This window comes from Rana temporaria, chromosome 12, assembly GCF_905171775.1.
Source record: "Rana temporaria chromosome 12, aRanTem1.1, whole genome shotgun sequence".
Taxonomy (NCBI): Eukaryota; Metazoa; Chordata; class Amphibia; order Anura; family Ranidae; genus Rana; species Rana temporaria.
Genome location: NC_053500.1, coordinates 19,356,865 through 19,369,154, shown reverse-complemented (window position 1 = coordinate 19,369,154; position 12,290 = coordinate 19,356,865). Strand labels below are relative to the sequence as shown.

The following is a 12,290-nucleotide window of genomic DNA, read 5'->3' as shown; positions in this document are numbered from 1 at the left end:
GGAGTCCAAAAACAGTAGAATTTCTTTACAACTGCTTTTCTGGCTCTATCTCTGGTAGGGGCCCCAGCTAATGCTAACAGAGGCCTTGATGTCTTCACAGAGAGAGAGATTATGTGGACAGGTGTCTTTTTATACACATAAAGGGGTAGATTCAGAGAGCAATTACGCTGGCGTATCCATAGATACGCCGCGTAATTGCTAAGTAGCGCCGGCGTATCTACTTTCTGTATTCAGAAAGCTAGATACGCTGCCTGTAGCCTAAGATACGACTGGCATAAGTCTCTTACGCCGTCGTATCTTAGGGTGCATTCTGCCGCTGGCCGCTAGGTGGCGCTCCCGTAGTCGTCAGCGTAGAGTATGCAAATTGCATACTTACGCCGATTCACAAACGTACGTGCAGCCGGCGGTCGTTTTTTACGTTGTTTTCGCCGTAAGGCTGCTCCTGCTATTAGGAGCCGCAGCCAATGTTAAGTATGGACGTCGTTCCCACGTCGCGATTTCAAAATTTTACGTTGTTTGCGTAAGTCGTCCGTGAATGGCGCTGGACGCCATTTACGTTCACGTCGAAACCAATGACGTCCTTGCGACGTCATTTACCGCAATGCACGTCGGAAAATTTTAGGGACGGCGCATGCGCAGTACGTTCGGCACGGGAACCCACCTAATTTAAATGATCCACGCCCCCTACGGGATCATTTGAATTATGCGCGCTTACGCCGGCACCTTTTACGCTACGCCGCCGCAACTTTACAGGCAAGTGCTTTGTGAATCAAGCACTTGCCTGTAAAACTTGCGGCCGCGTAACGTAAATGTCATACGTTACGCCGCCGCAGTTTTGCGCACCCCTACCTGAATCCACCCCAACAAGTTATCGTAAGGAGCACCTTCTTAAATGGACAGGACTAATCTGTGTACCACATGAGCACCTACTGTAGCCAGTCTGTGGCAGCCACAATTATTGTTGGTTGGTAGGGGGGGATCTAATACTTATTTTATTCACTGAACCGCAACTCATTTTTTATTTTTTAAGGAACACATGGATAGTACAGATACTGTATCTCAACAGATATAAAACGATAATGCTATATGTACATGGAAAGGTCAGCATAACAAATCAAACCATTGCATGCAGTGGATTCAGATCAATATGTGAGATGCTGTAAGGATACAGAATCCCAGGTACTAGGGAGGTTTGTACCCCACCTGACATTTTACACGTTAACACCCCTAATAATAAAAATAAAATATGAAAAAAAAAATTAAAAATATGAAAAAAAAAAACTAGGGTTGTATTGATCAAAAAAAACACACAAAAGGGGGAGAGAGGGAAGGGGAAGCGCAGGGAGAAGGGAGGTGTAGGAAAGGGGAAACCAGCTGTACCACCAAACCGACAGGACCAAGAGACCCACCAGTGCCCATTCCCTGTGAGGGGGTTTAATTTCACAGAGTTTTGTATTCCTCAAAATAGACAAATTCATGCCAGTAGAACCACTTTATAAGGCATTCTACCCAGAGGCCCTTCTCCGTGGCCACCAGGTCCTCCATCTCAACTACTCTTCAATCAAATGACTATAGACGGTTGATATTCTGTCTCCATCATTTAAAACACACCTATGATAAAAATGATAGACCCTTCATTTCTTTGTAAGTGGGAAAACTTACAAAATCTGCAGGGGATCAAATAATGTTATTGCAAGTTCAATTTATGAACAGTGGTGTGTAGTGGTTAGCACTTTCGCCTAGCAGCAACAGGGTTGCTGGCTTGAATCCCAACCACAACACTACCTGCGTGGAGTTTGCATGTTCTCCCTGTGCCTGCGTGGGTTTCCTCCCGGGTACTCCAGTTTCCTCCCACACTCCAAAGACATGCTGGGAGGTTAATTGGCTCTAGTTAATATGTGTATGTATGAGTTAGGGACCTTAGATTGTAAGCTCCTTGAGGGTAGGGACTGATGTGAATGTACAATGTATATGTAAAAAGTGCTGCGTAAATTGGCGGCGTTATAAGTACCTGAAATACATTTTAAAAAATACTATTTACGGCAGCAGTCACACCTTCCATCTAAAGCAAGGATCCTCAAACTACGGCCCTCCAGCTGTTGCGGAACTACACATCCCATGAGGCATTGTAACACACTGACATTCACAGACATGACTAGGCATGATGGGAATTGTAGTTCCTGAACAACTGGAGGGCCGTAGTTTGAAGACCCATGATCTAAAGGATTACTCAAACACATGGAATAATTAATTTGCTCATTTATTTTGGCCTCAGTATTTTGCAAAGAAACCTCTGAAGGTTAGCTGACAGTTCAGAAGTTGCATAAAACATTTGGAATAATTGATGCATTCACAAAGAAAACAAAGGGAATAGATCAAGGCTTCATCTCTAGGCAATTGTTTTATTCAAGGAGACGGTGTGAGTATTTAGGTTAGAACTACAAATGCTTACTAAATTATTATTTATTTTTTTGTGTGCGTTTTGGATTCAAAGACAACTTTTTTTGTTCCGCTCTCTTAGCACAGGTCAAGCTGGTACACTTTCACCACGCTCTTGCCACATAGGAGAACTCAACCTGTAAATGTAAGACTAATAGCTGCTCCGCTAGAGGTGAGAAACCCAAGAGCGAGAATGTCGTTCTGACTTTTTGTCATTTTAAGACACCTGTGGCATGCTGTCCAAGAGTCAGGGAAAGGGTGCTTCTCTCCAACGCTTCCCATCAAATGATACAGAAAGTATTAGCTGCAGTGACACCTACAGGGAAAGGAAAGGTACTGATTGTCAAACTGTATATTGTGATGGCTCTTTGTCAAACCAACACTAATGCCTTGTACACACGATCGGAATTTCCGATGAAAAAAGTCCAACAGGGTTTTTTCATCCGATATTCTGACCGCGTGTGAGGCCCATCTGACTTTTTTTCATCAGGGTTTAGAAATAGAACATGTTTTATTTTTCTCTGATGGAAAAAAAATTCTGATGGAAATTCTGAAGGAAATTCCGATCGTCTATGTGGAACTCGGACGGAGAAAAAACATACATACTCAGAATCAAGTCGACGCATGCTAGGAAGCATTGAACTTAATTTTTCTTGGCTCGTCGTAGTGTTTTGGACGGTCGGAATTTGGTCAGTGTGTATGCAAGACAGCTTGAACGGAATTCCGACGGAAAATTCCATCGGATTATATCCCATCGGAAATTCTGATCGTGTGTACAGAGCATTAAAGTGTTACTGAACCCACAACCGTAAAATCAGTCTGTATAGGCAGTAAAGCATGCTTGTTATACTCACTGTCGAACCTAAGGAGTTGATCCTTGGCATTGTCTATAACAGTGTTTCTCAACTCCAGTCCTCAAGGTGCCCCAACAGGTCATGTTTTCAGGCTTTCCATTATTTTGCACAGGTGATTCGATCAGTTTCACTGCCTTAGTAATTACCACAGCCGTTTCAATTGAGGGAAATCCTGAAAACATGACCTGTTGGTGCGCCTTGAGGACTGGAGTTGAGAAACACTGGTCTATAATGTATGCTATGCATACTAGCTCATTATGTCTTTTTTTTGCAGGGTATTTTTTTTTTTTTTCTTTATGGAGGGTTTACTTCCTCTTTAAGGCCATCCAGGCACTATTCTGTTAGTTATAAAAAGCACCAGCAATGCTCTGTGCAGGACCTCACTACTTGCAGTGGTGAAAATAATCTAGTAAGCACCAATGCTGGAATCCCAGGAGAGCCACTGATCAGGTCAAAAAGAATTAAAATAATACTACAATAACACAAATGGCAGTAAAAAAAAAAAAAAAGTGTATTTTTTAAAAGTTAAAAAATCTTCTGTCCATCTGTTTAGCAACAATATAATTTAAAGCAGAACAATTGGCAAACAGTTTAATAAATAGAAGGAATACCGTATTTATCGGCGTTTACCGCACACTTTTTTGCCCTGAAGTTCAGGGCAAAATCGTGGGTGCGCAATATACGCCGATACCCGCGCCGAGTTTGAACTACTGCGCCGGCATATACCGAGCGCAGTACACTCGTGTATAGTCGGGCAGGCTCGGCTCCTCTCGCAGTCACGTCCTGGACGCGAGAGGAGAAGAGCCTGCCCGACTATACACGAGTGTACTGCGCTCGGTATATGTCGGCGCAGTAGTTCAAACTCAGTGCGGGAAGCGGAGATCGAGCGGGGAGGACACCGCAGAAGGACGCCGGACCCGACGAGGACACCACCGAAGCCGCAGACGGACGCCGGACCCGACGAGGCCGCCGATGGACGCCGCGCAAGACACCAAAACTGTAAGTACTAAAATCTTTTTTTCGCAGGAATGCGGGTCCACTTTAGGGGTGCGCGGTATACGCCGGAGCGCGCAATACCCCAATAAATACGGTATATAACATGTCTTGAACCTAATGAAAAAAATTATCCATAGTTCTGCCCTAACACAATAATATTAATTATAGGGGTTATTTCATGTCCTCCCCCAGATCTTCAGTTTAGCAGTAATGTGGGCAGAGACATGCATAACACTGTGTTGATGATCCTCAAGCACAATTCAGAGTTACTAAATGTATATACAAATATCACATATGTACATGTCAAAGCACCAAAAGGATCAGACCGTTGGGTCCATTCACATTATTGGTGCTGACCGCGCTCTATTCCGTCACGTGCCCCATGGGATGCTGGCTGTACGTATCTCTTCACCAGCCTTAGCATGTCTATTTGCAGGTCAATCTTCTTCTGTTCTGGCACTTTCTTCAAGTATGGAATCAGAGATTGGACAAAATTGTAATCTTCGTCAGCCTCGTGGTCTCTTCTTTTCTTAAGACAATCGACCATGTCTATGATTTGGCTTTCGAAATCCCCCAAACCTTTGGCCCCTCCTTTGGTCTTCTTGGGTCGCGGCGTGTCCGATACTTGTGGAATACGTTCTGGTAGAGGGCTCTGGGGTGGCTCAGAATCGCTGCCTTCCGACTTGGGGCTCTCTGCCGTGTCTGAGGCTTTTCCAGAAGTGCTAAGGATCAATAGAAAGAAAACACTTAAACAACATGCTGCATTGTGTTTTCATAGCTTACATTTCTTTAAGCTTACAATCTGATGGTATACTCCTGATGTTTAGATCCACCAACAATTATGTAATGCAAGCGCCTGCCTGATTGGATACAGATTGATTTGTTTAGTATAATCTAAACATATAAAGTTGAAGGGTCAGAATGTAACATGTATGGTGAGCTTTATTTTCTTGGGGCCCCTACTCATATCAACAAGATGTTTTTCAATCACTTAGTAAACATGAGCAATGAAATAAACAGTAGTTCTCATACAAAACAAAAAACAGCAGGAACGTCTAAGCCCTGAACACAAGGGTGTAAAAAAATAATTAAAAAAATAAATAAAAAGGGGGGTGTACAGTGGGTGTTGCTCATGTGGGCCACTTGTATGATGACCCAGGCCCCTACAGACACCAATTTGTTACCCCATTGCCCTATTATAGTAGGGTTTCCTAGCTGTCTCATGTAATGTGCCCCCAGTCACCAACAACTCCTATTGTATGTTCACAGTCTCTGACAGTCACCTGCAGCATGTTTGTGGCCACTTGACCATCTATCTCTTGTATCATGTCTACAGTCTCTGGGAATCTTCTATAGCATGTCTGCAGTCTCTGACCATCTCCTGTAGCATGTCTGCAGTCTCTGGCCATCTCCTGTAGCATGTCTGCAGTCTCTGGCCATCTCCTGTAGCATGTCTGCAGTCTCTGGCCATCTCCTGTAGCATGTCTGCAGTCTCTGGCCATCTCCTGTAGCATGTCTGCAGTCTCTGGCCATCTCCTGTAGCATGTCTGCAGTCTCTGGCCATCTCCTGTAGCATGTCTGCAGTCTCTGGCCATCTCCTGTAGCATGTCTGCAGTCTCTGGCCATCTCCTGTAGCATGTCTGCAGTCTCTGGCCATCTCCTGTAGCATGTCTGCAGTCTCTGGCCATCTCCTGTAGCATGTCTGCAGTCTCTGGCCATCTCCTGTAGCATGTCTGCAGTCTCTGGCCATCTCCTGTAGCATGTCTGCAGTCTCTGGCCATCTCCTGTAGCATGTCTGCAGTCTCTGACCATCTCCTGTAGCATGTCTGCAGTCTCTGACCATCTCCTGTAGCATGTCTGCAGTCTCCTGTATCGTGTCTGCAGTCTCTGGGAATCTTCTATAGCATGTCTGCAGTCTCTGGGAATCTTCTATAGCATGTCTGCAGTCTCTGACCATCTCTTGTATCAAGTCTGCAGTCTGACCATCTCTTGTATCAAGTCTGCAGTCTCTGACCATCTCTGGTATCAAGTCTGCAGTCTCTGACCATCTTTTGTATCAAGTCTGCAGTCTCTGACCATCTCTTGTATCAAGTCTGCAGTCTCTGACCATCTCTTGTATCAAGTCTGCCGTCTCTGACCATCTCTTGTATCAAGTCTGCCGTCTCTGACCATCTCTTGTATCAAGTCTGCCGTCTCTGACCATCTCTTGCATCAAGTCTGCCGTCTCTGACCATCTCTGGTATCATGTCTGCAGTCTGACCATCTCTTGTATCATGTCTGCAGTCTCTGACCATCTCTTGTATCATGTCTGCAGTTTCTGACCATCTCTTGTATCATGTCTGCAGTCTTTTCATCTCGTGTATCAAGTCTGCAGTCTCTGACCATCTCTGGTATCAAGTCTGCAGTCTCTGACCATCTCTGGTATCAAGTCTGCAGTCTCTGACCATCTCTTGTATCATGCTATTAGTCTTTGACCATATCCTGCTGTGTGTCTGCAGTCTGACTCTTAACATTCACTGAATTTTTCCATGCAGCCCTTGGTGATGTTGAGGGCCGTACTTAAGGCCCATATTAAGAAAGCTGACGACCACTAATCTAGGCAGACAACTTATATTGCACTGAATGACAATGCACTTTACCAGTATCACATGGGTGCAGAAGAGAACCCAAGGTCCATATTGTTAGGGTTGCGTTCTGCTGAAGGCCTAACCAGTCATACAGCCAGTGGGAACCAACCAGGACAGGCAACAAAAGTAAATGGCGAAATCCAGCACACTCAGTGCCAGCTACCAGATCTGTCATTTAGAGGTGATTGGCATGGGTCAGAATCCTTCTTCCAAGTGCTTTACAGTGTACAGGCACCTGTTCACAAGGGGTGGTTTTCTCTGCTGAAATATATAATACTTTGCATCTGACAAAGTAATACCAATATGTTTCCATCTGATAAAGTGCCAAGGATGTCTACCATGCACCTTCCATTCAGACATACAAACCTCTCCTGGCATTAGGGAAGACAACAGCTAATAAACATTATTTCCTGATAGGCTATCGTAAGGCAGGGGAAGCATATCTGAACGTTGTCCTTTAAACGAGTGACTTACGATCTTCGCATCAACATGGGCTCCAGGAAGGTAAGCTGATCATAGAACATGTAGCGTTTCCTTTTAGCCGGAGAAGAGCCGCCCCGGGATTCTTTCTTCTGTAGGTGCAGCTCCCTCCGGAAGCAATCTTTCAGCGACCTCCATCGTGTCTGGATCTCTTTGGCTGTAAAGTAAAACCCAAATTCATTAAAACGTAGAAGCAGTAGAGTGATAGATCAGCAGTATAAACACATAATCTGGGCCCGAGCTTATTTCCTAGTTGTGGGCAAATCTGTGTTATCAAAACAAATGGTGTATGTAGGTAGCACCATACCTCATCTACTTCTACTGGTGCTGTCCTGTTTGTCTTTGCAGCACAATCCTACAATTTCTATACCCTTAGTATTTCTGCCTGCAAGATGGCTACGCCGTGTGCTTCCCCAGGCGGGACTTCAAAGTCCGAGGGACCAGAAGCTCTATTAAAGTGGGCATGCATGTTCTTTAGGCGATTAAGTTCGCATTTGTTTGCGCTATATAAGTTTCTCACTCACTCACTCACTCTTTATAGACTGGGCATGCAGAATCATGGAGCATGCATTCCTAAGGCAGGAGTGCCATGAGTGAGTGAGAAACTTACCGTATTTATCGGCGTATACCGCTCACTTTTTTGCCCTGAAAATCAGGGCAAAATCGTGGGTGCGCGGTATACGCCGATACCCGCGCCGAGTTTTGAATACTGCGCCGACATATATCGAGCAGAGTACACTCGGGTATAGTCGGCCAGTCTCGGCTCCTTCCGTGCTCACGTCCTGGACGTACAGGACGTGAGCGCGAGTGTTGCCGAGCCTGCCCGACAATACACGAGTGTACTGCGCTCTGTATATGTCGGCGCAGTATTCAAACTCGGAGCGGGAAACGAGCGGGGAGGACGCGAGGACGCCGGACCCGACGAATAGGACACCCGAAGCCCGCAGACGGACCCCGGACCCGACGAAGAGGACACCCGAAGCCGCAGACGGACCCGACGAGGCCGCCGATGGACGCCGCGCAAGACACCAAAACTGTAAGTACAAAAAAAATGTTTTTTCCACAGGATTCGGGGCCACTTTAGGGGTGCGCAGTATACGCGGGAGCGCGTTATACCGAGATAAATACGGTATATAGCGCAACACATGTGAACTGAATCGCCTCTGGGCGCTTGGTAACCATTCCTGAGTAAACTTTATTTTCCCCTCAGAAGAGATAGGTTTTGATTTTTCTTCTGAAGGCCAAGTAGTTCACCTCTAATCGGATGCTGGTTGGTAGAGCTTTCCAAAGTCTAGGTCCTTGGAGTGCAAATCTTCTTTCTCCTTTGGACTATCTGGAGTAGATTTTGATTGGTGGATCGCAGAACGCGATTGGGGTTGTGAGCTTTTAGTTTCTCGCATAGATATTGGGGGGCATTTCCTTGAACACACTTATGCGTTAGACAGAGAGCTTTGAAAGGGAGCTGCGGTGGCTCAACGCGATTGGCACTGCGCTGACAAGCCATTCACCTCTGCAGCCAGGGGTTCGGATCCCGGTCTCGGCTACATGTGAATTGAGTTTGGTGGTCTCAGCCCGGCTCCCGGTGGGTGTGCTATGCGAGGTAAGCCTGCGCTTAGTACGCCCACCCCCCTCACAAAAACGACCACACGCACTCGGAATTGGGTTAACATGCACGCACTTTGACCAAGCGGTCTCTAAAAAAGGGAGAGAGGCGAAGGACTAACGGGGCTGGTTGAGTGGGCTAGATCCTCTCACTCCCTTATAGGGAGTCCCTCTGCCCCATTGGGCTTCAAAGCGGAGCAGGTAGGGTGGGCTGTGTGGGAGGACCCCCTCACGCACCCGCCATTGCCACCCGGGGCATGGAGAAAGGTGGCAGATTGCCTCTGGGGGAGGCCTGCCTACTCCCAACTCCTGCAGTCCGGCTCCTCTCTCAAATACACGCACAAAAATACACGCAAAAAAAAAAAACTCATGAAAGGGTTTCTGTCTTTTACTGGCAGCCAATGAAGGGATCTCAGAGAAGGTGAGATTGATTCCCATGTTTTTTTCCCAGTCACAAGTCGAGCGGCCGTATTTTGAATGACTTGCAGACGAGTGATTTGGTACTTTGGGAGTCCGAGGTAAAGGGCATTTGCTTAGTCGAGACTGGAGTTAATAATTGTTCCCACCACGACTGCTATGGCCTCTTTCGGTATAAAGGGGGTGAGTCTGCGTAGTAGGCGCAGCAGATGGGATCCGCTGACTACTGACCCTATTTGCGCATCCATTGTCATGTAGGTGTCGAGAATGACTCCGAGACTTTTGACTTTGGTGCCATAGGAGTGGAGACACTTGCGTGTTATAGGTTGGATATGAGGAATCATGGGATATGTAGTGCTGATGCAGAAGGCCCCATAATGCTGTTAGAACTGGCACTCATGAACATCACAGGCTGGGTGTGAGGAATCATGGGACATGTAGTTGCAAAGCAGGTGTCATCTGATGCTATTAGAACAGGCACACATACGCATTATTGGCAGCATATGAGGTATCATGGGGCATGCATTCTTGACTCAGGAGGTCACCAGCTGCCATTGGAGTGGGGACACATGCATTATGGGCTGGGTGTGAGGAATCATGGAACATGTAGTCCCAGAGCAGGTGTCATCGGATGCCATTAGAGCAGGCACACACGTGCATTATGGGTTGGGTGTGCGGAATCATGGAACATGTAGTCCCAAAGCAGGTGTCATCGGATGCCATTAGAGCAGGCACACACGTGCATTATGGGTTGGGTGTGCGGAATCATGGAACATGTAGTCCCAAAGCAGGTGTCATCGGATGCCATTAGAGCAGGCACACACGTGCATTATGGGTTAGGTGTGCGGAATCATGGAACGTGTAGTCCCAAAGCAGGTGTCATCGGATGCCATTAGAGCAGGCACACACGTGCATTATGGGTTGGGTGTGCAGAATCTAGGGGTATACATTCCTGATGCAGGAGGTCAACAGCTGCCATTGGAGTGGGCACACATGCATTATGGGCTGGGTGTGAGGAATCATGGGGCATGCATTCCTGAAACAGGAGGTCACCTGCTGTCAGAGTTGGAACACATGCATTATAGCATAGGCTAATCTGAAAGCACAATATGGACTGGGCACAAGGAACCATGGCATATGGAGTCCCAGCACAGGAAGTCACCTCATGCCATTAGACTAAAGACACTTCCACATTTTGAGTTGGGTGTGAATAATCACGGGATGTGATGTCCCAGCGCTGGAGGTCACCTGGTGCCATTAGAAAGGGCAAGCATGCACGTGCACTACAGGCTGGGAGTGAAGAATCATGGAACATGCAGACCTGATACAGCACACCAAGTACTCCCCAATCCAGAAGTCCCAGTGATGTAAGAGGGGAACTGGTGGCCCCCCAATCTTGAGTAGAAAGTTTTGGGCTAAATAGCAATTGTTGGTAGAAACAAAAGGAGAAAATACGTCATACGCTCAGGGCGTAATACCCCTAAAGGTGCCCGCTGGCATCATCAGTCTGGTGAGATGGTCACAAGTGCCAGTACTCCTTCATCTGGTCATCTCTGATCACTGCACTGGCCTAAAGATGTATGGGTTTTCCTGGTGCCTCCAGGGCGGCATACGTATGGTGTAATCCTCCATAGATAGGCCCCAGGAATAGAAAATCATACAACGGTAAGGATTCAATCTTCTGTTTTCCTGGTGCCTCCATGACGGCAAACATATGGTTTATGCCACCATGGAGACCCCAGGGCTCTTGTCACTGAAAGCGAGGGGAACATCCAAAATGTTGAGTTCCTCCAATGCCTGGTGTCAACCGTTGCTCTCGAGATATTTCCTCTCACTTCCCGTTGGGTCTTACAACACAAGACGTGAAGGGAAATCTCCCCCCAACCAGTTTGAACTCTTACGACCCCATCCAAAAGATTTTTATTTATTTTTTACGTTTCGGCTTTGGATATACAAGGGTTCTTCAAAAAGTTTCCACACTTTTTTATTTTAATTTTTTAACTAAGGTAAGTGTGGAAACTTTTTGAAGACCCCTCGCATTTTGTGCCAGGATTCGACCATCTCTTGTAGGCCGCAAGTTTCAATTGGGGGGGTTGGGGCAGGTTTTTGTCTCATTTGCGGAAAAAGGTGAAGACTTTTATGGGTCGCGCTCGGAGGCGTGGTGACGTGACATTTTTATTTAATTTTTTTTACCCTTGCGGCCCTTCTCCAGCTGTGTGCACTCCTCCCAGCCTGACACCAGGACGGCGCAGATCTCCTCCCAGCACTTCTGTTTCTTGGTGCGGTCGCTGTAGTCGTCCTCCTGTTGGTCGTACACGGACGGGCGTTTCTTCACCTCGCTGATGAGAAGGTCGGTGTCCACGATGAGCCGAGACGATTTCATCCCTCGGCCGGTCAGGCGCGGTTCATCGGCCCCCTGTGGACTAGCAGTGGCTTCATGGCTGCCGGTTGGCTGCACCTCAACGCCGTTTCTGGACGTCGGGTGCTCGGCGGTGGACGCCGTCGGCGCGCAGTTGACGCCGGGAGGCTGCGTTTGAGGAGCGTCGTCCACGGCTCCGGACCCTTGTGGCCCCTCACTGTTTTCATACATACAGGGGTCAGCAGCTAGGCCTGGGCTCTCATGCTGCGATGATGTGGCCATCCATACAGCTTAAAGGGATAACACGGCCCGGCCCCAATGGCGGCTCCCCGGCTCCAACTCGTGATGTCAGGACACAATGAGCCCCTGTGTGCCCGTATACCGCCCTCCCCCCCAACCGCCACTCTCAATGGACGGACATCGGTGACACAGCAAACGCGGCGCCTCTCCCGGGCCTACACCAACATGACCGCCATTGATTGATGTCCTCCTCGGCCAATCGCGGCTCGGGATTCC

General features: G+C 47.3%; 1 protein-coding gene across 1 annotated transcript; it reads right to left on the bottom strand.

Annotated features, from left to right (window-relative positions):
• Nucleotides 1–2,239: 2,239 nt before the first annotated feature.
• LOC120919215 lies at nt 2,240–12,225 on the bottom strand. The gene is made up of 4 exons (XM_040331269.1): nt 11,609–12,225; nt 7,391–7,553; nt 4,616–5,011; nt 2,240–2,755 (listed from the first exon to the last, which is right to left on the bottom strand). Exons 1-3 carry the CDS (start codon nt 12,054–12,056, stop codon nt 4,633–4,635), a joined length of 990 nt encoding a protein of 329 aa, XP_040187203.1. The 5' UTR covers nt 12,057–12,225; the 3' UTR covers nt 2,240–2,755; nt 4,616–4,632.
• Between the last annotated feature and the right edge of the window lie 65 nt (nt 12,226–12,290).